General features: G+C 43.3%; 1 protein-coding gene and 1 long non-coding RNA gene across 2 annotated transcripts; one reads left to right on the plus strand and one right to left on the minus strand.

Annotated features, from left to right (window-relative positions):
• Positions 1-10,502: 10,502 nt before the first annotated feature.
• On the minus strand, positions 10,503-20,370 carry LOC113264303 (uncharacterized). Its single transcript, XR_003319600.4, has 3 exons — positions 16,105-20,370; positions 11,804-12,002; positions 10,503-10,939 (listed from the first exon to the last, which is right to left on the minus strand). It is a non-coding gene; the product is annotated as an uncharacterized LOC113264303 (long non-coding RNA).
• Positions 14,507-17,689, plus strand: LOC113264268 (histone H1.2). The gene has a single exon (XM_048225544.2). It carries the CDS (start codon positions 15,375-15,377, stop codon positions 16,014-16,016), a length of 642 nt encoding a protein of 213 aa, XP_048081501.1. The 5' UTR covers positions 14,507-15,374; the 3' UTR covers positions 16,017-17,689.
• Positions 20,371-22,965: the final 2,595 nt, after the last annotated feature.

Genomic DNA, 22,965 nt, shown 5'->3' on the forward strand with positions numbered 1-22,965 from the left:
CACTTAAGGTGCAAAATTCAGTGAGTTTTCGTATTTTCACAAAATTTTCGTATTTTACCGCAGTTTTAGAACATTTTTCATCCTCTCCACAAAGAAACTTTGTGCCTTTTAGACACTACCTCCACCCCCGCCCCTCAACCCCACCCCAGGCAGTTACTAATCTACCTTCTGTCTCAATAAAGTTACCTCTTCTGAACATTTCATGCACATGGAATCCTAGAATATGTATTTCTTCATGACTGGCTCCTTTTATTTAGCATAATGTTTTCACGTTTCTTTTTCATGGATAAATAATATTCCATTATACCCCATTTTATTTATCCATTTGTCAGTTGTTGGAAACTAGATTATTTCAACTTTGTGCCTATTAGGAATAATGCTGCTCTGAACACTTGTGTACCCATTTTGTGTGGGCTTATATTTTATTTTCTTTTGGGCGTACACCTACGGGCAGAATTGCTGGGTCATATGATGACTCTATGTTTAATTAACCTTTTGAGGAACGGCTAGACTGTCTTCCAAAGTGGCCACACGGTTTCGCGCTCTCAGCAGCAGAGAAGGACAGTTCTGATTTCTCTACACCTTTGCTGACACTTCTTATGGTTCGTCTCTATCATCCTAGTCAGTGAGAAGTACTGCCTCACCGGGCTTTGGATTTGCATTCCCCTGATAACTGGTGACATTGGACATCTTTTTTTTTTTTTTTTAAATCCGATTATTGGCCATCTGTAAACCTTCTTTGGAGAAATGTCTATTCAGATCCTTTGCCATTTTAAAATCTGGGTTATTTATTTTCCTCGTTGAGTTGTAAATGTCCCTTATGTATTCTAGATAGAAGTCCTGTACCAGATATATGATTTGGAATATCCAATTCAGTGCGTTATCTTTTTAGTTTCTCAGTGGTGTGCCTTGGGGCACAGATACTGCTAATGTCGGTGAAGAGCAGGGCGCCCGGGTGGCGCAGTCGGTTAGGCGTCCAACTCTTGATTTTGGCTCAGGTCATGACCTCAGGGTCGTGATATTGAGCCCTGTGTCAGGCTCCATGCTCAGTGCAGAGTCCCCTTGTCCCTCTCTCTCTGCCCCTCCCCCACTCTCTCTATCAAATAAATAAATAAATAAGTAAAGTCTTTAATATGTATATTACCCCTATTTGCAAATGGGGAGTTGAGGGTCCTGCCCAAGTTCACAGAGGTCACTATCTCTGTGAACTCACAGAAATGAATAATTTTTTGCCTTGAGGACTTCAGTAGAATCATAGAGGAACCAGGGCAGGTTCAACAGAAGCTGTGTTTTGTTCCACCTGGCCCCTGATAGTTTCTTCGTCTTCCTCTGAAGCAGGCGGCCTACAGCCAGGACGAATTCCTAGGAGCGCCGAGATTTGTTAGGAAAGCTTGTCTTCCTGCCTTCCTCTACGCTTTCACACACGCAAGCGCGTCTTGGGCCCGTCTAGGTGCCCTTCCACCTGGGGGCCCCCCTCCCCCCACCCCTTCAAGCTCCGTCCATAGGGACGGTCCCTTTCCAGGCCAAGAATGTTCATTCCTTTCCTTTGAGCTCCTGCTACACAGTGAGCGCAGCGGCCTTGCTCTGTGTTGTTCAGCACTGTTGCCTAGGCTCAGGACTCCATAAATACGCGAGGACTGAGTAAATAAATGAGCAAGTGAATGAATATCCAAGATCAGACTGTGAAGCCAACAGAAACCCACCGGGGAAGACTTCCTGGCTCTCTGTATTCGTGGGGCCCCTGGGACTCCTGACCGCGAGCGAATACACTGCATGAACTCTCGCATATATATGGATATATTGCCTCTCTGCTGCATTTGTCACCGCCTGACACCGTCTCTTTTCTTCTTGATAATCCTAATGCTTTGCAGAGTACCCGGCACAGGGCTACACAGTTGCTTCTACCGTAACCCAGTATATACTCTCCTGAAAAACCACATAGTCTTAAAAAAAAAATACACTCACATTCAACAGGGGTCATGGAAAACTAGGACGGGGCAGACAACTCAAAACTCTCTCGCAGGTGTGCAAAAGGAAGAAGCAACTGCTTTCCCCCCATATGCTCAGGGTGGATCTTCTGTTAACTCAGAACCTTGCACCGATGCTCGGTTGAGTTAACTGATGGATGATCATTAGATAGACACTTCGATACATTTCTTTTTTGGGAAGGTTTATTTATTTATTTTAGAGAGAAAGAGAGTGTGTGAGCCTGTGTGAGAAAAAGAGAGAGGGGGACGCTTGGGTGGTTCAGTCGGTTAGGCATCCACCTTCTGCTCAGGTCACGATCTCGGGGTCCTGGGATCGAGCCCAGTGTCTGTCGGGCTCCCTGTTCAGCACGGAGTCTGCTTCTTCCTCCCCCCGCCCCTCTTCCCACCCCCCTCCCGCTTGTGCTCTCTTTCTCTTTCAAATAAATACATTTTTTTTAAACTAAAAAAAAAAAAAAAAAGAAGGAAAGAGAAAGAGAGAGTGCATAAGCAGGGGGACCAGAGGGAGAAGCAGACTCCTGGCTGAGCAGGGAGCCCAGGGTGGGTCTTCATCCCAGGACCCTGAGGTCATGACCTGAGCCTGAGCCAAAGGCACTTAACCGACTGAGCCACCCAGGTGCCCCCACGTAAATACATTTCTAAGTAAAATAAAACACCGAGACACTGCTTAAGCATTGCTTTAAGTTCATATGCTCTTGCTTTTTATTTTTGTATGCCCCAAGTTCATATGCTTTTGCTTTTTATTTTTATATGCCCCAAGTTCATATGCTTTTGCTTTTTATTTTGTATGCCCCAAGTTCATATGCTTTTGCTTTTTATTCTGTATGCCCTAGAGAGACTGTGCCTTTGGGTTTGTTAATGAGCATGTTTACTTTTGCCACTTTGAGTGGTTCTACACCCATGACCTAACATTCCTAACATCAACTCCCAGGACAAGAGAAAGAGTGTGGGGCTGACAGACTATTTGAAGAAATAATGTTTGAAAATTTCAAACTTTGGTGAAAAGATATAAACTGAGTAAACCCCAAGTAAAATATAACCAAAGGAACTCATGCCAATCACTTTGTGATTACAATTCTAGAGACTAAAGACAGATTGAAAAACCTTAAAAGCGTCCAGAAAGAAACAAGCGATGTGGGGACGACAACTCAGAGGAAAGTGGGTTGTTCCTCTGAAGGAATGGGTGCCAGAAGGAAAGGGCACATGCTTTTGGGGCAGTGAAAGGAAGGAGTTGTTAACTGCAAGTTCTACATCCTTTAAGTAAAACTACCTTCACAAATGAAAGGGAGATAAAGACATTCTCAGATGCAGGAAACCTGAAAGAATTTTTTGCTAACATACCTATCTTTAAAGAGTGACTAGACAAAGTTCTTGGAACAACAAAGAAATGATAAAAGAAGGCATCTTAGAGTACCAGGAAGGAAGAATTTACAATGGCAAGGCCAGAAATATGGGTGAACACATAGGCAAACATTAGATTGCCTTTCTCCTGAGTTTTCTAAATCATGGTTGGTGATTGATACAAAAATTATAACATAGTTTAATACTCAAGACAATGTTTTTAAATAAAAAGGATAAAAATGAAGGGTCCATGATTCACTTGAGGTGATAAAACCCGATCCCAGTAGACTGTGAAAGATCGCATACATTGTAAGACCAAGAGTAACCACTGACAGAACTGTACAAAGAGTACACTCAAAAATATTATAAATAAATTAAGATGGAATTATTTTTAAAAAACCTGTTCAAATAACCTACAGAAAGACGAGGGGAAAAAAAAAACAGGAAAAACACAGAAAACAAATAATAATGTGGCAGACCTAAACCCTCACACGTCAAAAATCATCTTAAATGTAGATGGTCTAAATACCTAAATTAAAAACAGAAATTGGCAGAGTGGCTGAAAAAAAAACCTAGAATCTTAATTTCTTCTCTGTCAATCAAATTTGCATTTCCCATCTCAGGAAATGTCTCTGCCATTCACTCCATGGTTAAGGCCAAGATAGCCAAGCTCACTCTCAGTGTCTCTGCCACTGGAACATAAGATCTATGCAAGCCTTTGTTTGATTTGTACGTACAGTTATTATTATGGGTTGAATTGTGCCCAGTCAAAAAAAAGCTATGTTTGAGTCCTAATTCCTAGCACCTCTGAATGCGACCTTATTCGGAGATAGGGTCTTCATGGCGGTCATCAGGTTAAATTGAGGTCATTAGGGTGGGCCCTAAACCAATATGACTGGTGTCCTTACAAAAGAGGGGAAATTTGGACAGAGACATCCATGCATAGAGGGACGAAGATGGTTGTCTACAAGTCTAGGAATGCCTGAGGCTGCCAGAAGAGAGACCCGCGGCGGATTCTCTTTCTAAGCCCTCAGAAAGGACCAACCCTCTCAACACCCTGGTTCTAGCTATCTCGGCTCCAGAATGTGGGACAATACGCTTCTGTTGGCCAAGCCACCCAGTCTGTGGTACTTCGCTATGGCAACAAACGAACATAAGCTAAAACATTTACAGTACCTGGCTCAGTGCTTACACACAGTAGACACTCAGTAAAAAAATTGGTTGAAGTAAGAAATTGTAGGAAACACAAGCCTGGGTATCTGTGTTCTAGGAGACAAAACGGGAAGGAGCTGGGACAACTTGAGATGCAGATTCTCTTTCAAAACCCTATTTTCAGTTTGGTGCTGCATCCTTGTAGCCAGCTGTGCCTGAAAGTCCCTCTGATTGAGTATCACCCAAGGAAAACCCTCAGTCTCCTGCCGAGCTGGGCTCCAGAAGTTGCCTGGCTGTTAGTGTGGGGATGTAATCTGGGCATCAGAGTGCCTCTTCCACAGGTTTCTAACCAATCTACCTTTTCCAGTCCCGCTCACAACCCTGACCTCAGAGATACCTGATGTCTCAAAGACTTACATCTCTCTAGGCTTCTATGGTGGGGAGTTTGTTTGTTTCTTACTGGTCTTGTCCCCTTGCAGGTGTTGAACACGGATTTCTCTGGTCTGGCAAGGCGTTCATCCATCTGCTCTCCAGCTTGCAAAATTCTGTTGACCTCTCTCATGGGTTGTTTCGTCTCACATTCTCTTCATCTTTGAGGGTTTATGCCTTCTTTGTAAAGTCCTTTACCGTAAAAGGGTGGGGTTTGGAGAAGGAGCAGAGACTGACCTGTGTCCAACAGCCTGGTTAGCACAGTTGGTTCCTTTAAATAAAAAATGATGCGATGTGGGGCGCCTGGGTGGCTCTGTCGGTGAAGTGTCTGCCTTCGGCTCAGATCTCGATACTGGGGTTCTGGGATCAAGCCCCACATGACGCTTCCTGCTCAATGGTAAGTCTGCTTCTCCCTCTCTCTCGTGCTTTCTCTCTGTCAAATAAATAAATAAAATCTTTAAAAAAATAATGCAATGTAATAGTGGTAGGATGAACTCTATTTGCTAAGAACCATGTGTGAACCTTCTGTATATATAATCTCATTTCATTTTCAAAAATCTCTTGCCCTCTCTCAAGGAGTTTACAGTCAGATTGAAAAGATATGCCTATGGCATTCACTAGCCAGATAGCAGTGCCCTGGACTTGTGCTGGATCTCAAACCAGTAGGAGAGATAGGTGACGGTGTAAAGGTCCATAAGCGCAATGACAACTCCATTTCTTAGTGCAGATGTTATCTAACTCTGAGTCCAAAGACCTGGTTGCTTAGTCCTGGCCGTTTACTGTACTGGTTACTGGTATTTTTATTGTACTACTCTATGGACTTTCTCCAGCCGCTCTGAACCCCAATCTGCTCATCTGATGTTCAATGTGGGTAATATTTTCTGATCACCAATCGATTCTTTACGTGAATGACCTCTTACAGCTGTTAACAGATGTAGACACCAGTAGAAGGTAATAATTACCCAGCAGCTTAGGAATGAACTGTATGCAATACATTTTGGTTTAGCGTGTCCTCAGAACTAACGACAGATCATGGTGTAAAGGTCTAGCTCAGCTGCGAAGAGTTGGAGGTCACTGCAGTGACCAGTCCTGTTAAGTGTTCTCTTCGGGCTCCTTTGGCAGCCCTAGAAACTTTGAGGGAGGAAACGTCTTTGATATTTAATATCTTCCAACAGAAACTGTCCATACATTTTTTTCATGACTGATGAGAAAAGCAACAGAACCGACACTTGTTCACTTTGGTACAACCCAAGTTTTTGTAAACTTCCCTGTCGTATATCATTCCTGATGAGCATTTGTGTGTGCTTTAAACGCACATGAACTATAATCAGTCCGCCAGGCAAAGTTATATTGCGAAGCCACTTAAACTCTCTAGGTCTCAATTTTCTCATTTGTAAAGAGGTGATAACAACAGCTGTTTGATAAAATGGTATTTAGAATTAAATTTTTAAAAAGCAAAAATTAATAAATGAAGCCCTTAGTACAATGTCTGGTATATAATCAAGGTTAAGCCAAGATGACGATGATGATATATTCTAAAACATATATTATATAATATACTATTATATATTCTAATATAATATAACTATATAATAAATACCATATATTATTGTATATTCTAAAATAATATTATTATATGATACTATATGATAATAATAATATTGTCAATGACATTGCTGACCTAAGGATGTCATTTCCTACCACGTAACAAACAGGTCAGACCCTCCTACACATTGCCTATACTGTGGTTTTTCTATTAAAATAATAATAATTTTGGGGGCGCCTGGGTGGTGCAGCGGTTAAGCGTCTGCCTTCGGCTCAGGGCGTAATCCTGGTGTTATGGGATCGAGCCCTACATCAGGCTCCTCCGTTGTGAGCCTGCTTCTTCCTCTCCCACTCCCCCTGTTTGTGTTCCCTCTCTCGCTGGCTGTCTCTATCTCTGTCGAATAAATAAATAAAATCTTAAAAAATAATAATAATAATTTTTAAAAGATAGAGCATATGCAGTCTCTCCAGGTCTTCGGGGTTCTTATGCTTAATTTGCTGCTCACATGTAAGACACAGTTGACGTGGCTTCTCCGAGATTGTTTTTAGGCCCGTTCCTCCCTGGTTCCCCGCTCTGCACCCCTGTCCATTCTCTTCCTACGCGTTTTCTTCTTTAAACTGTAGGCAGGGCGAGGCTAGTCATCTGTAGTTCTCCTCCTTAGTAACTGTTGGGGGAAGTGAGAGGATCAAGCAGCGTGGGTCTCTGGTCCACGACAATGAATCTCTTCATGAGGAGGGCTGACCCCAAAGGTCCTGGCAGCTGGCCTCCCTACTCGACCGTTCTCAATACTGTCAGCGTCACTTGTAAGTAAGAATCATTTCTGTCTGTCAAGACTGTATGTGAATGAGGTTTGAAATCTGGGCAGTACAATGTCAACCCAAGGTTAATGACTGAGGACTCTGCCAGGCAGGCCGCTGGAGAGGCAGCCGTCCAGCCGAGGGTGGTTTGATCTGGTGCGCCATCTAGTGGCCAGTCGTGCACCAGCATCCCGCCTCGTACATTCCCTTGGGCAGGAAAGGGTTGAGGCCAAAGCCAACCTGTGTATTACTCAGTTGTCCTTCAACAACTCGACTAGCCCTGAACACTTCAAAGGTTAAAAACAGGCAATGCTTTATCTAAAACTCTTTAAAGGCAATGCTTTATCTAAAACTCTTTTAAAGTTACTAGTTAGCAACCGGGCGTTCTGCCTCTCAAGGGCCTCTTCCGTCCGACTGGGAGAAACCTACACTTCAGCGCAGTGTCCTTCGGGGGCTTTGCCTGAGGGTGCGTGCTCCAGTCAAGGCGCTGAGTTGATCTTCCGCACATTGGCACATTGCGAAGTCACTAGCCCTTTCAATACGCACCGCTTAATACATTTACTATTATTCTCATTAGGACCGTTGCCATGGTCGTAACTGATACATTTAGCCAGGAATCTCAGAATTCTGCTCCCACTGGGCAGTAGAAGAGCCGATTCCGGTGTCCATCTCTGTGCGAGAGCTTCCTCCTTCTCTCTGTGGTCGTTGCACTTTGAGAACGAAAAGAAGAACTGAGTATTTTAAAAGTTGCCCTTATAAGATTCGAGCCCTAACCTCCTCCCCGGGGAAAATTGACTGCTCCCCTCTTTCAGGGCCCCTCTGACGTCTTCAGAGCAACCACTGTGACCTCCTTTTTCCTAGCGTCCCCTTCTCCAAACCTTTCCACCAACAGGGGAGAGCCCGCCCTCCTTACTTTCTTATTCCCCGAACCCAGTGCAGTGCAGGGCTTCTCGAAGGTGCTGATGAGTCTTCGTGGAATGAATGAATGAATGAATGAATGAATGAATGAATGAATGATCCGGATTTCTCTGCACCACGTAGACGTGAGTCCAAGTCACTCGGTTTGTTCCTCTCACGTTCTTTCCTGCCCGTGGACGTCCTGCAGCGTTAGAGCTTCCCAGTGGCCCCTGTCAAATGGGGATAGTAATTTCTGTTCACCAAAAAGGACAGGAAACGGTTACGTGTATAATGAGACGTTAATAATTACAGAAAGGCCTGGAGAAATTGGAACATACCTGCCTCTAAAATAAGCTTTGGTTGGTTCGGAGCGCCACCTAGTGTCAGTCAGGTCAAACAGCAGATGTATCGTAAATGGCTTAGGCCGGGGAGGTGTGAGGCCCAAATAGGATGTCCTTGAGCCGCGTGTGGAAAGGCCTTCTACCTAGCAATAGCTGGGGTGTATTTTAATTTATAGCACTTTATAGATTAAAAACAAGTCTTATCTTCGACTGTAGTTCAATTGGTATTTGTGTGTGCGCAAGTGTTAGGGACGTGGATTGTACTATCTTCAGGGCTGAGCCGGGAGAAATCTAAATTCTCAATCTCCATTTTCTTACTGATGAAATGATAATGAATGTGAGGGAGTAGAGGATGGTGGTGAAGAGGGAATGAAAACAGTGCATGTAATGCCTGGTCCGTACCGTGTGCAGTTACCTGTTATCTTTATTAGTATTATTGACACTGTTAAACCAACAGTTGCAGGATTGTCCTGTGTTGTGGTTATAGTAATATATGTGTGCTTTTAACAATAATTTTTCTTTAATATGTATGTATACATTTTGTACTTATAATATAGCAGGTACTATTCTAAGAGCTATATAAATATTAACTCATCAACTCACATAACAACCTATGAAACAGGTAGTATTACTGACATTTGTAGGTGAGAAGACTGAAACATAGAGAAATTAACTTGTCCAATGGTAAAGTTGAACTTGAACCCAGGCATTCCAGCCTCTGAGGCAGTCAGTTTGATAAATATACTATGCCATCTCTGTATTTTTCTTGGATTATTTTATAAAATTAAGAGGAAATATAAATGCCACTACTATTAACCATGAAAAGTATAAGAAATCTATGTACTAACTGAAGCATAGCTACAAATCTGTAGGTAGGCTAATGTAGTAAGAATTTGGTCCCAACAAGGATTTCTGTTTAACTCCAGCAGGTTTAGGTGAGTTTAGTAAAAAACTCAGGGTGATGGAGTTCCTAGCCATACCTGCCTGCCATGGAAAATGTGCACAGACCTGAGATGCAGAAGGTGGGGATGGGGTGACTATGTGAGTGTCATCACCACCTCTTCCCAAGTTTTAGGCAAGGAGTGAGCTCCAAGAACAGCAATGCGGGGGTAGATTCTGAGTGACAGTGATGGTCCTGGGTTATATGCTCACCTACCACACCCCAACACACACACACACACACACTTACAGGCATGTGCACACACCCACACTCATCTCCCTTCTCCGATGGTCTGGCTGCATCTCCTGTTAGGGTCTCTTCTTAAAGTCTTCCTTGGGTTAGCACCTAGCAGTCATGTTACCTTTCAGAGGCTTCCAGGAACAGCACACATCATTGGAAAGAGTGAACAAGCTTGTTGGATGGTCTCTTCTCACCCTCTCCAAATTAAGGAGAGTACCAACTTTCTCAGGGTCACTCCAAAACAGCACAATCCCATGGTGGCTGGAGCTCATGGAAAGAAAGCTCAAATAAGAGGCAACGGTGTGTTCAGCCCCGTCTCAGGAACTGTATGCATGGGATCTAATTTAATCCTCACTATATGCCTGGGGGGGGAGGTGCTATTCCCCTGTCCCAAAGGAGGAAATGTAAGTGGAAAGTTTGAGGACTTAGCAGGGTCCCCCCGCCGCGTGCAGGAATCGGGACCGGAAACAGTGTGCTTTTCCCAGCGCCGCTATCTTCCCAGCCTTTTGCACCAGGAGCTCAGCTGTGATCTCTACCTGATGGCAGCCCGACAGGTTTCGGGTTAGCCTGGGGCTGCCAGGATTTCCAGCTGGCTAGGGAATGTGGAAGCTTTTTGAGGTGACCTTCCATCATTTATATATGCAATAAAATACATAAAATATAATGTACTGTAATATGATATATGGTATTCTGTAGCATACGTTATACATACAAATCATAATATGTAAAAATGAATCTGTGATATCTGTTATATGTTAATTATACATCATTATAAACGTAATAAATTTTGTACTTAATAAATACTACCAATAAATATAGATACACATTATTAAATTAATTTAACACTCAGTTTTTATTTCTAAAGTAGTTCATATGTCTATACGTGTAACCTTCATTAATGAAATCTGGGGGGCCCTACTGACTTTTAGGAGTGTGAAGGGGTCCTGAAATCTAGAAGTTTGGGAACCACTGCTCTAGGCTGAACTCTGATGTCTTATTTTCCCAACCGGATTGGTAAGGACTGGAAGGCAAAGGTGTAACCAGCGCATGAATATTTTAATTTTTTATTCTTCTGTTCTCTCCGTGGTTTGGGTCTTTCTGATCAGACATATCGCATTGTACGATAATGACGCTGTGTGTCAGTCACGCCAGTTATCATTCCTTGAGAGGAGGCACTTGCTGGGCTGATCTTTGTTTCTATGATCTCTTCTGAGTCTTCTGCTTGACAAGAGCCTTGCGTGTGCAGAGCTCACGCGTGGCATCGTGATGGGCTAGGAATAAAAAAGCAGTAATATATCCTAACAAATCTATCAAAACCTGTGTGTCCACGTTTCCTCCAAAATAGTCACTATGTAAGGCTCTATGCTCATTACTATGTTCATTCAGGCTACTGCCTAAAATATGTCTGCATCTCCTGCATTCTGATCACCTTTATCATGGGTGTAGACTGGGAAGCTGTAACAACGTATATATTCTCACTATTGATAAATCCTTTCCTTTTGAGGGGAGATTTGACTTTCAGAACAGTTTAAAGTCATTTGAAAACAAGCTTTCAGAGTAAGGGGGCTATGGATGACCTCGTTTCCTGCGTCACTTACGTGGTCGTAGGAGCAATTCCAAAATGTTAGGGCTCGTTCCCTTGGTGATACTCTCCGTGTATTTGTTATTCTGTGCTTTAACATTACGTTCTCCGTCTGCTTCCCCAATGTCTTTTAAGGATGTGTCAGGAAATAAACATACAGAAACAGTAGTCTCAGCCCTTAAGGTGCCCACAGGCTGGTGCGGGAAACATTTTGGCTCAGGTCTGATGACCTAAATGTTGGCTATTTGCCTGCAGAGACTGGATTGTTCGTCGGAATGGTTTGTGGGGCTGAAACAAGCAAACAGACTGGAGAGCCTACAAACTTCTTTAGGCTGCGGATCTCCTGAAACTCTTTCCTACGTACTTTTTCTCCGGCTGCCCTGTATCATCAACCTCACAGCGGAACAAAGCACTGACCATTTATACTCTTGAGCCGGCAGGCCAGGGGAGTGGCTGCTATTATTGGCCTCATCCATTGGTGAGTCAGGAAGAAGCAGCTTTTAATCTCCCAGTTGGGGCCTGTAACAAGGTTCACGAATATCAGGTTAGCTACCTTCAGAAGCAGACAGAACCCTCGTCTGTCATGGTGAAGAGGATCCATACACCTGCCCCAGCAACTCCTCTCATTGTCCTTGTGTATTTCTTGCTGTTCAAGTCTCTCTCCCCCGCGCGCTCTGTCCAGCTGCCATTACAGTCTTCTGGACTTGACGTTCGGCTCTGCATATTTAATTTTGTTTACCAGCTTTCCAGACCTGAAGAACATGAAAACAATTAGCCAATCCGTAATATTCAGAATGTGTGTAAATACAAGAATACACAATTTATCGCATTGCAATATTTGTGTTCTAAGTTTATTGTTGGCTACCTTGTGGTCAGCAGTCTTGAATGGGAAGACCACAACCTTGACCTGAATTTTCCCTTGGGGCTAATTTTATTAGGCTTTCTGTTGCTCACAGGCTTGTTCAATCTTATTTCAAAGCCCGAGACTCCATGACACACCTACCAGATCTAAGGTTACTTTAAAGTCGATGGCCAAAAAGTTTTGTGTCTTCTGATTTCTAGAATGGTTTCTAAAGATTCCGATGTGGAGCACTTGGAACAAACCAACTAACCAGGTGTCAAAGTATAATCTTCAAGAAGTTAAAAACAGACATGTCCTACAAGTACTGCTTACAGCAGGCTCATGCACGGGACAAAGAATGTTGTAAGTCATTAACGAGGGAGTACCAGGATGACAAAGTTAGGTCGAGGCAGGGTACAGGAGAATGAAATAACGCGTTCAGTCAGGAAAAGAAAGAATGCGGGAAGGTACGAAACTGGTTAATGTTCTATGAGGCAGAGCAGTCATCACTTTTAGGGCTATCTTTTCTACTGGAGAGAGTTCATTTGCCTCTCGACTGGACAAAACCCTTATTAGTGTATCGATCTTCTACAAGTGAATGCCTAATTTTACATATTCTGGACCTAATCAAAGAGTAAATATGAAGTCAGTTACCTTCTAGAAAGCCGGGCCGTCCAGAATGGTAACTAGTAATCCCATGTGGCCAATGAGCGCCTGTAAGGTGGCTAGTCTGAAATGGAATGTTCCACGAACGTAAAATACACTAGATTTGCAGACTTGCCATGTGAAAAAAAAAAAAAGGAATATAAACTATCTTATTTTTTAAAATATTGATTACATGTTGAAATGGTCATAATTTGGATAGATTGAGAGAAGTAGAATATATTATTAAAATTAAATTCACCTGTTTCTTTTTACTTTCGTCAATGCAACTACTAGAAAACTTAAAATTACACATGATTCACGTTCTATTTTATCGCAGAGCATTGCCCTAGAGCATCGAATGACCCACAAACGAACCTAGACAATTTTCGAATACAGCTTGGAAGGATGGGAAGGATGGGAAGGACACGAAGAAAGAGTTTTCCCTTGTTTTTAAGTTTTGGATACTTTTTCTCAACACAAGTTACTGGGATCTGGAGACGGGTTACTTGTTTCTCTGACTTGAGATCTGGACATCAGATTTGCACGTAGGGAGATGTGTTTTGGTTGATTCAACCTGAGTGATCATATTAGAGAACTGAATCACAGTAATCAAATTTACATGCTACTGTTTTATAAATCAGGACATCAGTTTATAGTGAAGGGAAGTCCAGTGACCTGGTAATCGAGACTTTCCACTGCTACTTTCCTGGTGGTAAAGCACACTTTACTGAATTTCAGATGCCTGTGGGGGCGGGGCGGGGCAAAGGAGGGGATCTCATTGCACAGAGAATCAGAGCAAAGTGGCACGCTCTTATTTTGTTTTGTTATTTTGTTACCAAAGTATATTAGTATGATAAAAGTGCTTTAGTTGTTCAAACACTTTCAATAACTTCTTACAATTCCTATACCCTAAGTCACAGTGAGGGATGGCAGGTCTAAAGTAGTTTTCTATGGCTGCTAATTCATCCATCACTAATCTTATTAGCCTGCTAATTCCCAGAGGACATGATCAGTAGTACAGACAATTTCCAAATGTTGAACAAATGCTGTTCAATAAAACCATGGAGTTATCTTTAGTCTAACAGATGCCTCATTTTTTATTCATCACTGAACTTAAGTTGTACAACTTGATCACAAGCGAAGGCAGATATCTTTCATACATATTTTCATGTCGCTGTATATTTGAATGGGAATTTCTAGTAAGTTGTAACACTTCCTTTGTCCCTAAATATAAGTTTATAATTACATTACATACATGAGTAGTAAGTTTATTCAGCTTTTTCTCTCAAGAAAAAATTGAAGCTGCTTGCAACCAAAGGCTGAAATATGAAGTTAACAAACCTTAAAGAAGTAAAGCAAACTTGAGAACAGAATATGTAAGACCCACTTTAGGGGGGATGAGAAGAGGTGTTCTTATCAACAACAAAAAATGGTGTAATAATTTATATGCCCCAGTACTTTCCCTCTATTTCTATTTAAAATTTTGCCATCTATTTTGCTGAACTTCAAATACATAGCTCATCTGATAAAAGCGTATCACAGTAAAGTCAGCTGTTTTACTTCCATCCAGATCTTTGAATTCCCAGTTAGAGTCCTTCTACAGCATAACATGTGTTAGATATTGTTACTGGATATAACCTAGAATTTTCATGTGCTGAAATTCATCCCTTTACTGGAGCATATAAAAATAAATAAATAAATAAATGTTTGTTTTCTTTGAAAACAGATAATCTCAATGTCTATAGCTGCCAAGTCTATTGAGGATTTTTTTTTTTTTTGGAGACTTAGGGGGTCTCCCTTCTTCCCTCATTATCCCTATTCTTGAGGGTCAGACCCCCTGCCTTGCACAACCCAGAGGGGAACCTAGAACCTTTTTAAAAACTGCCCAATTTCTCGCCTTTGGAGAAGTGAAGAGTGCCCCGCCCCCATCTGTGAAAACACGGATTTGATAAAGAATTTCAATGTCTTCAAGTCTAAGATTTAAGTCTCTAACCCCCCACGATCCTGGACACCCCCTAAGGCTTATGGACCCCCTTTCATCCAACCCTAATGGCTTTGGACTGGCCCGGGAATCCTTGTCCCAGTCCGCGGTTCCTGTGGGTCTGTGCGCAGAATTCACAGAGGACCTGTGTTACTTCCCTTGCGAAGAAACAGAATTATCGTGAAAACTTAGCTGGAAACCATTTCGTTTTTGTCTCCCGAAGAAGGGAAGCATGTGCCCAACCACCTCTGAGAAAAAGAACTTTCAGGGGCAAAGGAGCGAACAGGTAATTTAGAAGAAAAACAGAAAGTAGTCTCCGACTGTCCTGGACTTCCCTCGGAGTTGGGGGAGTTGGGGGCGCCTGGACGCGTTGTCTTTGGGCTTGAGGAAAAAATAAATGGAGAGCACGAAGCCTGAGGCTTCTCGGATCCTTTCCCGACCAAAGCCGGGAGATTTGGTGCGGGGCATTTTAACATTTTCCCCCTTTTGTGAAGTGGAACAAACACAACTTGGGCGCACGGCGGCTGCTCGGAGCCTGCCAGCCGGGCGGGCAAGCGGAGCACCAATCAGCGCGCGCCTGCGCTCTATATATACGGCGTTCCGGCCCCGGCGCACCCACGGCGCTCTGCCACTTGTACCCAGTCTGAGAGCCTCAGCATGTCGGAGACCGCTCCCGCCGCTCCCGCCGCCGCCCCCCCTGTGGAGAAGGCCCCAGTGAAGAAGAAGGCGGCCAAAAAGCCTGCAGGGGCGCGCCGCAAGGCGTCCGGGCCCCCGGTGTCCGAGCTCATCACCAAGGCCGTCGCCGCCTCCAAGGAGCGCAGCGGCGTGTCCCTGGCCGCGCTCAAGAAGGCGCTGGCGGCCGCCGGCTACGACGTGGAGAAGAACAACAGCCGCATCAAGCTGGGCCTCAAGAGCCTGGTGAGCAAGGGCACTCTGGTGCAGACCAAGGGCACCGGCGCCTCGGGCTCCTTCAAGCTCAACAAGAAGGCGGCCTCCGGGGAAGCCAAGCCCAAAGCCAAGAAGGCGGGCGCGGCCAAGCCCAAGAAGGCGGCTGCGGCGGCCAAGAAACCCAAGAAGGCCGCGGGGGCGAGCGCCCCCAAGAAGAGCGCCAAGAAGACCCCCAAGAAGGCGAAAAAGCCCGCGGCGGCGGCTGTCGCCAAGAAAGTGGCCAAGAGTCCGAAGAAAGCGAAGGCTGCCAAGCCCAAGAAGGCCACCAAGAGCGCAGGGAAGGCTGTGAAGCCCAAGACTGCCAAGCCCAAGGTGGCCAAGCCCAAGAAGGCTGCACCCAAAAAGAAGTAGGTGGTTGAACGTCTGCTTCTAAACCCCAAAAAGGCTCTTTTCAGAGCCACCACTATCTCCGAGAAAGAGCTGAACATTGTTTACTCACCCTTCTCTTTTCCTCTTTACCTTTAGCTCTGGAAGAGGGTTGCGGGGGGTGTGGTTGGCAATTAAGGGCTCGCGCCGACCGGAAGAGAGCGAGGGGGGCGGAGGGGTCCCTGTGCGCGTCCGTGGGCCCGTCCCCTGCCCTGCGGTGCCGGGGGTAGCTTCCCCGGCGGCAGTGCGGAAGCGCTGTCCCGAGGCGCGCGCTCGTCCGCCAGCCCCGCCCCGTGCCGGGTGCATCGAAAACAAGCTCAAACCCAGCCAGCCAGTCTGTCTGCAGGGATACCTCGATTGGGTTGGAAAGTCATTCAAAAGTCCCGCCCTGCTCGCGGGTTGGCCCGCTCCTCCAGCCCATGATTTTCGTCGTGCGTTTTATTGGGTGGCGTCCGGCCTCCTGTGTATTCTATGTATGTTTGGCTTCTAGTGGGTTGATCTTGGCTTTTCCGGTTGATAAGGGAGCGTGTATCTGGCCTTTCGGACACTTCCCATGTTTTGGAAAATCAAGCCGGTGTGTCCGGGGCAGCACCGGCCCGGGAGGAGAGGGGGCAGGCGCCCGTGCCCCGCGCTCTCGTGCGCAAGCCCGTGCGCCGCGGCCACCAAGTACCGCGTCTGAAAAGACGCGCAGCGGCGACTCTGCCCAGGCGCACGGCTGGACCGGCGCCTCCTGTTCCTCGCCTCGTGCGTCTTTGGACGGAGGCGTGACGGATTCGAGCGCATCAAAAACAACTTTTCGTCGGCCATTTTGTCCTGGCAGCGGGTCACGAGCGTCGTTTCAGGCACACGTCAACATCTAAAGACCGGAGACGTTTGAAGGCATTGCGGTGCGGTCCCCACTCCCAACAGTTTGGACGCGAGGACAAAATACAGGTAAACTGTTGGAAACGTAGGCGTGTCTGGGGGCGGTCTCTCTGATGAGGGGCTTTCGTTTATAGTCACAGTGTTCTCTGTGGGTTCTTTTATATTCGCGGCGTTTCTTCTGGACAGAGAAAGTCCTAGTCCTGTTTTTACTCTGGCGCACACATATTTTCTTGAGACGAGTTCCCGGAATAGGGGCTTCTGGGACCTGCAGCTCAGCTCTTCGTCCGTTGCCAAGATGACGGATCTAGTCGTTAATCTGGATTCGTTCCCCCCTTACTGGTAGTGACCACGAGTGTCATCCCTGCCCGCACCGCCCCTCCCAGCACAGTGGGGACGCTTCCAAAGTCCCTTGTGAATAGAAAGACCTCCGCTTTGAGGGCGCAGAGCGCGCGCGCACTCACCAAGACAATTTTCCCATGGTTTCTTCCAGTAATTTTTGTGCTGTTAATTTCACATTTAAAACGATTGAGCCTCTATTTTGTTGTAAGGTTTAGTAAATGTATACAACCCTTCCGTGTCTGCCCCCCTCCCCCATTTTGAGAGGCCGCCTTTCTGTAGGCTAAATACCGTGGGTAGGTGGAGTAATTGTTGGTTTTCTACTTTGTTCCCTTGATCTTTCTTGGCCATACCTCAAGTGTGATCACACTGTTAAGTATTGTTCACAGAACTATTTTCAATGCTGAGTATATATGATCTATAGAAGGTATTAAAATAAAAATGGAATGTTTAATAAACTGAGATGTTGTGACTAATAGCTGATAAAGCTCATTCCCTCTCGTTGCTCTTCTTTCTCAGAATTTCCTGGTTATTCTCTTTTTGTTGATTTTGTTTTTCCAAATGAATTTAAGATGCTTGCTCCCTCCCACCTCTTCATCCCTCCATTAGGCATAAAAAGCCCTCAGTAGTTTCTTTGGGTTGTTGTTAAATTTACAAATTAATTTGGGGGAGACAATGAGTTTTCCTATTCAAGAACATTTTATGTTTTTCCACTTTTTCCCCCCAAATATTTTGTGCCTGAGGAGAATGTTGCAAATTTTCTCCAAATATTATCTTCATATTTCCCATTACCTTTACTCCCAGATATTTTGTGGTCTTTGTTGCTGTTGAAATGGCAACCTATGAGATTTGAGATTCCTTGAGGACCAGCATCCTATAAAGTGCACATTCAAGAAGATACCCAGTTATGGAAGAGATCTATGCCTGTGTGAATTAACAACCTCTAGAACAGTGCTGTCTATAGCCAAATAAAAGAAAAAAGAAACAAGTGAAATAAATTTTAATAACAATTTATTTAAGCTAATACATCCAAAATATTCTCGTTCAACTTAAAAGCAATGTAAAAATATTTATGAGACATTTCACATTTTTTTGTTTCTCATATGTCTTTGTAAACTATGCAGACAGCATATCTGAATTCCTACTAGCCTGTTTGAAGAGCTCAGTTAACTATGTGTGGCTTGTGGCAACCATATGGACAATAAAACTCTAGAATGCCCTCTGGTCCCAAATATCCTGGTCTTCTCTAACCTCACCTTTGGCTTAAAGCTTGCATGTCAGTGTGTTAGTATATACTGTCCTCTGTGGCCTAAACTTTTGTTGAAGTGCCTGACCTTAAAGGATGGTTGACTGGTCCAAAGGGCATTGGGCCAATATGAACCATCAAAAATTTTCTGTCCAAAAACTGGAATTGAGTCAGAAACTGAGATGACCTGATGTCCAGGGAACTGCCTTCTTAGACACTCTGTAGGAGAAACCAAGAAGTCTGGTGAATAAAAAGAGCAGAACGGAACCAAGTACAGAGCAGAGAGGAGAGATGCATAGAGGGGTGTTCTCTGGGTTCCTGACATTGGACTTCTTGGTTCTCCTGCCCATCTGAACTCCTGCCGCTGGGGTCACCTTGCTTGGCTCAGGTCGGGTCAAGTTTTAGCAACCAGGAGACTTAATTAAGACACTGCAAATATAATCACAGTTAGTGCTTATGGTTATAGCATACTGCATATCTGTGCTCCCTTTCTCCTTCAAATGCTTTCAAGTCCACACACCTTTTGAGTTTATATACTTGCAATCGTTCCTAACATTGACTGTCTCTTGCAAACAGATCTGCACAGGTAACGGGTGTCCTTTACTTTCAAATGAAATGTATTCCTCAAAAACAAATATCGCCCTTTTCTAGTAAGGGTAAAGGGAGAGTTCATTCACAGAGAGCTAAAAGTTGTAATAAAAATCTCTAATTTTGCCCAGACTTTGGATACAATCTTCATCAATGTTTCTTTGATTTTGTTCCATTCCCTCACCAGTGTTCACAAAGTTGACTGGCTTAAGCCTCATTCCATAAGCCATTCATTAGACTCTAATTTGTCCACTCTAAGAAAAAGGTCCTTGTCTTGATTTCTATTTTATGAAGTCTATATTTTATTTTGACATTATTAATATTATTTTCAATACTCATTATTATCATATTGATAATAGCAATAATATATTCAAATAATTGCCCAAACACAGCTGATTGGATAAAACCGTCAATGAGTACTGCATAAACTAAACTGTGATTGATAATTCAGCAATGAAATTCATGATCTCATGTCCGTGTATGACAAAAGCATGAGTAACGCAGAAATTAAAGGCTACTTGTAACACATTATACCAAACTTTTTTTTTTTTTCCTGCCCATACACAGTGCTCTCATGGCTGAAAAATTAAATATCCTATTCCTTCTCACAGGCAAAGTTCTAGGTATCATTCTTTGCCTAAGGGAAACGTAGACAGTAACTTTGGGTTGAAATTCATGCCAGAGATGAACAGGTCCAGGAGATGCAAGATTACATCATTAGAGGATTTCACAGTGGAGCAGGGATTTAGGGCACAGTGGAAACAATAGCTTTGAGAGCTCGCATTTCCTGAGCTCTAATGTACAATGTGCCAAGCATTGCTGCTCAGCACTCTCCACTTATTATCACTTTGTCACAGCACTTTGAGGTAAGTGTCATTAATCCTGGGGCTTGGTGATATTAAGAATGTACCTAGTTAGTTTCCGATCAGTGAGCCAGTGTAATTATCCTCTGTACGCTAGTGTTTTTCCTCAGAAGTACAATAAGAGCTATATAGGTTATTTGACATTTTCTAGTAGCCACATTTAAAAAAGTAAAAAAGAAACAAATAAAATCTATTTTCATATTATTTTAACTCACAATGATAAAAATATTATTTCAACTAGTTATCTGGGGCGCCTGGGTGGCACAGCGGTTAAGCGCCTGCCTTCGGCTCAGGGCGTGATCCCGGCGTTATGGGATCGAGCCCCACATCAGGCTACTCTGCTGTGAGCCTGCTTCTTCCTCTCCCACTCTCCCTGCTTGTGTTCCCTCTCTCGCTGGCTATCTCTGTTAAATAAATAAATAAAATCTTTAAAAAAAAAATAAAAAAATATTATTTCAACTAGTTATCTAATACAAAAAATATTAAGGAGATTTTTAAATTCTATTTTTCAGACAGCTCTTTGAAACCTGCTATGTAGTTTACCCTGAAAGCTCATCCCAATTTGGACTAGTCACATTTCAAATGCATAATAGCCATCCATGGCTAGTGGCGACTGTCTTGGACGATATAGCTCCATAGTAAATACTGTGGGGAAGACACAAGCAAATACTTGCTCTGTAGCAGAATCCAGATGTTTCCAAGGAAATGATTATTCTGAGCTGGTCCTGAAGGCCAGAGAGCATCCCTAAGACATGATGGTTCTACTCATCCTACCCACTTCATGTCATACCAGGCCATTGAGCAGAGGACTCTGACAACAGAAGTTAGCCCAAGCCAGGCCACTGTATCTCCTACCCATCCAGCCTAATCTGTGAGACGTTACCCTCGAGGAGCAACTAAATCTAAGAATCCCTTTCTGGGCAATCTTATTGATCAGAAGATATTTAGAGTGTGGGTTTCCTGTGAGATTGCCTGTCAATAATACTTATTAGTAGTATGAATTTAGCCAATTAACTAAAATCTCTTAGGCTAATATTCTTCCTCTATAAAATGGACACAGTGAGAGAACTTGACTTTCCGTGTTGTATTAAGAATGGTATAGGGGCACCTGGGTGGCTCAGTCAATTGAGCATCTGAATCTTGATTTTGGCTCAGGTCTTAATCTAGTCATCGTGAATTTGAGCCCTGCATTGGGCCCCATGCTGGGTGTGAAGCCCACTTTAAAAAAAAAAAAGGTATAGAATGATAGAGAACAATTCAGGCCAATCAGTTCACATGGTACTTGACCCATGGAAAACTATGAATGTTAGCTATTAGACTGATTCCAGTGAAAACATGGTTTTATTGCTCTTCCTATGGGGACCTCTCTAAAGGAAGATGATATTCAGTCCAGAATAGATCTATAAACCTGGCAACATTGTCCCAGGGAACTCACATTTACACTGAAAGTGTTCAAATTGCTTGAAGTTGACTTTATATCCTCCCCACGAAGTTTTGTCTTTCTGGTATCTCTGAGAATGGTACCACCATCCGAAGCAGCATGCAAAGCAAAGCTCGGATTATCCCAGAGGCCTACGAGTCATCCCAAACCAGCGATTCTCCACTCCTAGGGCTCTCTGCTGAGATGTGTTAGAGTGGTAGGGGGACAGGGAAAGGTCTTGTATCATTTAGAAAAGCATAGCCACTGCTCAGAAGCACATTTACCCTTTAGCTAATGAAACTCAAATGTTAAGCCCAGTACTTCCAAAGCCCTGAGAGGGCCTCTTGGGAGTATGTTCACTTGGTCTCTCTCTCTCTTTTTAAAAATTTCAATGTTAAGATATTTTATTCACAGCTGGTTAAACCTGTTGTTTATTGCCACTCAATCTTCCCTTTCGTAATACAATTCACCTTTTGCCTTATTATGCTGGGATATTGATGAACACATTTGGATTTGTGTAAGAGAAATTTTACTTCATATATGTTTAGTTTAGTGTTAGCGAGGTAAACAATTTGCAGATGTGCTCACATAGAGTTCAGTTCTAGCCAATCGGATGTAAGAATGGTTTCAAGGAACGTACTCCTACTGCTCACGGACAAACTTACCTGGATTTCAGGCAAGGAGATGTAGGACTAGATAACGACATCTATGTCTTTGTAGCAACCGCAGTAAGAGTAAAGGTGTCTAGCATGGATGAATCAAGATTGGCAGTGTAGAGAACTGAAAGCCTGTCCATGAAGAATCCTTCCAAATTTTACAACTCACATATGAAAGAAGCTTGACAAAGGATTTCCCAAATTCGAAAACAATCTTAAAAATGACGCTACCAATGATATGTTTTGAAGATGAAACTCAGTTCTAAGGTATCAAGAGAACAAAACAAATTGTGATCAATTTACCCTGGAGGAAATACTGAATTCTCCTCCCACTGTATATATAGAAAATATACCATATATATATATAATTTTTTTTTTTTTGGGTGGGCAGCAAAGCAAGGTTTATTGAGTGATAGCACAAAGTTCCCAAGGAGGGAGGTGACCTGAGAGGGTTGCCTTCCAAAATAATTTTCAAGTGAAAATGGAATCAATATGCAGTCAAAAATATTCTAAGAAAAGGAAACCACGCACATTATAGTGTATTTGAGAGTTAATAAAATGTGCTATTTTTCTGAACTTTGTGATGGCTATGGTTTTATTTTTGTAAAATTGGAATTTGGCTCTTCTTTCAATGTAAATTAATATTCAGTCTGGTTTTGTATTTTAAATTTTGAATTTGTTAAGAGTTGCCAAGTTGTGTAAGTTTTAGGCCTCAGAAAACCTTGAGCTACCAGCAGTTTAGCATGATTTATACTTAGAAAATTAAAGAAATTAACTTTAGTTAATGATTTTGTATTTATTAAAAGGGGACGTGGGTAGGAGAGACACTCTAGGTAGCAACCTGTCAGTCTCAAATCCCATTGATTTTAGGATGCATAGGCAAGCTTTGGATAATGATTGGCAAATCTTTCTTATTGCATATATGTATTTAGTGGGTCTCCGCTGGTGAGTACAGAAGTCA

This window comes from Ursus arctos, unplaced genomic scaffold (genome assembly GCF_023065955.2).
Source record: "Ursus arctos isolate Adak ecotype North America unplaced genomic scaffold, UrsArc2.0 scaffold_31, whole genome shotgun sequence".
Classification (NCBI taxonomy): Eukaryota; Metazoa; Chordata; class Mammalia; order Carnivora; family Ursidae; genus Ursus; species Ursus arctos.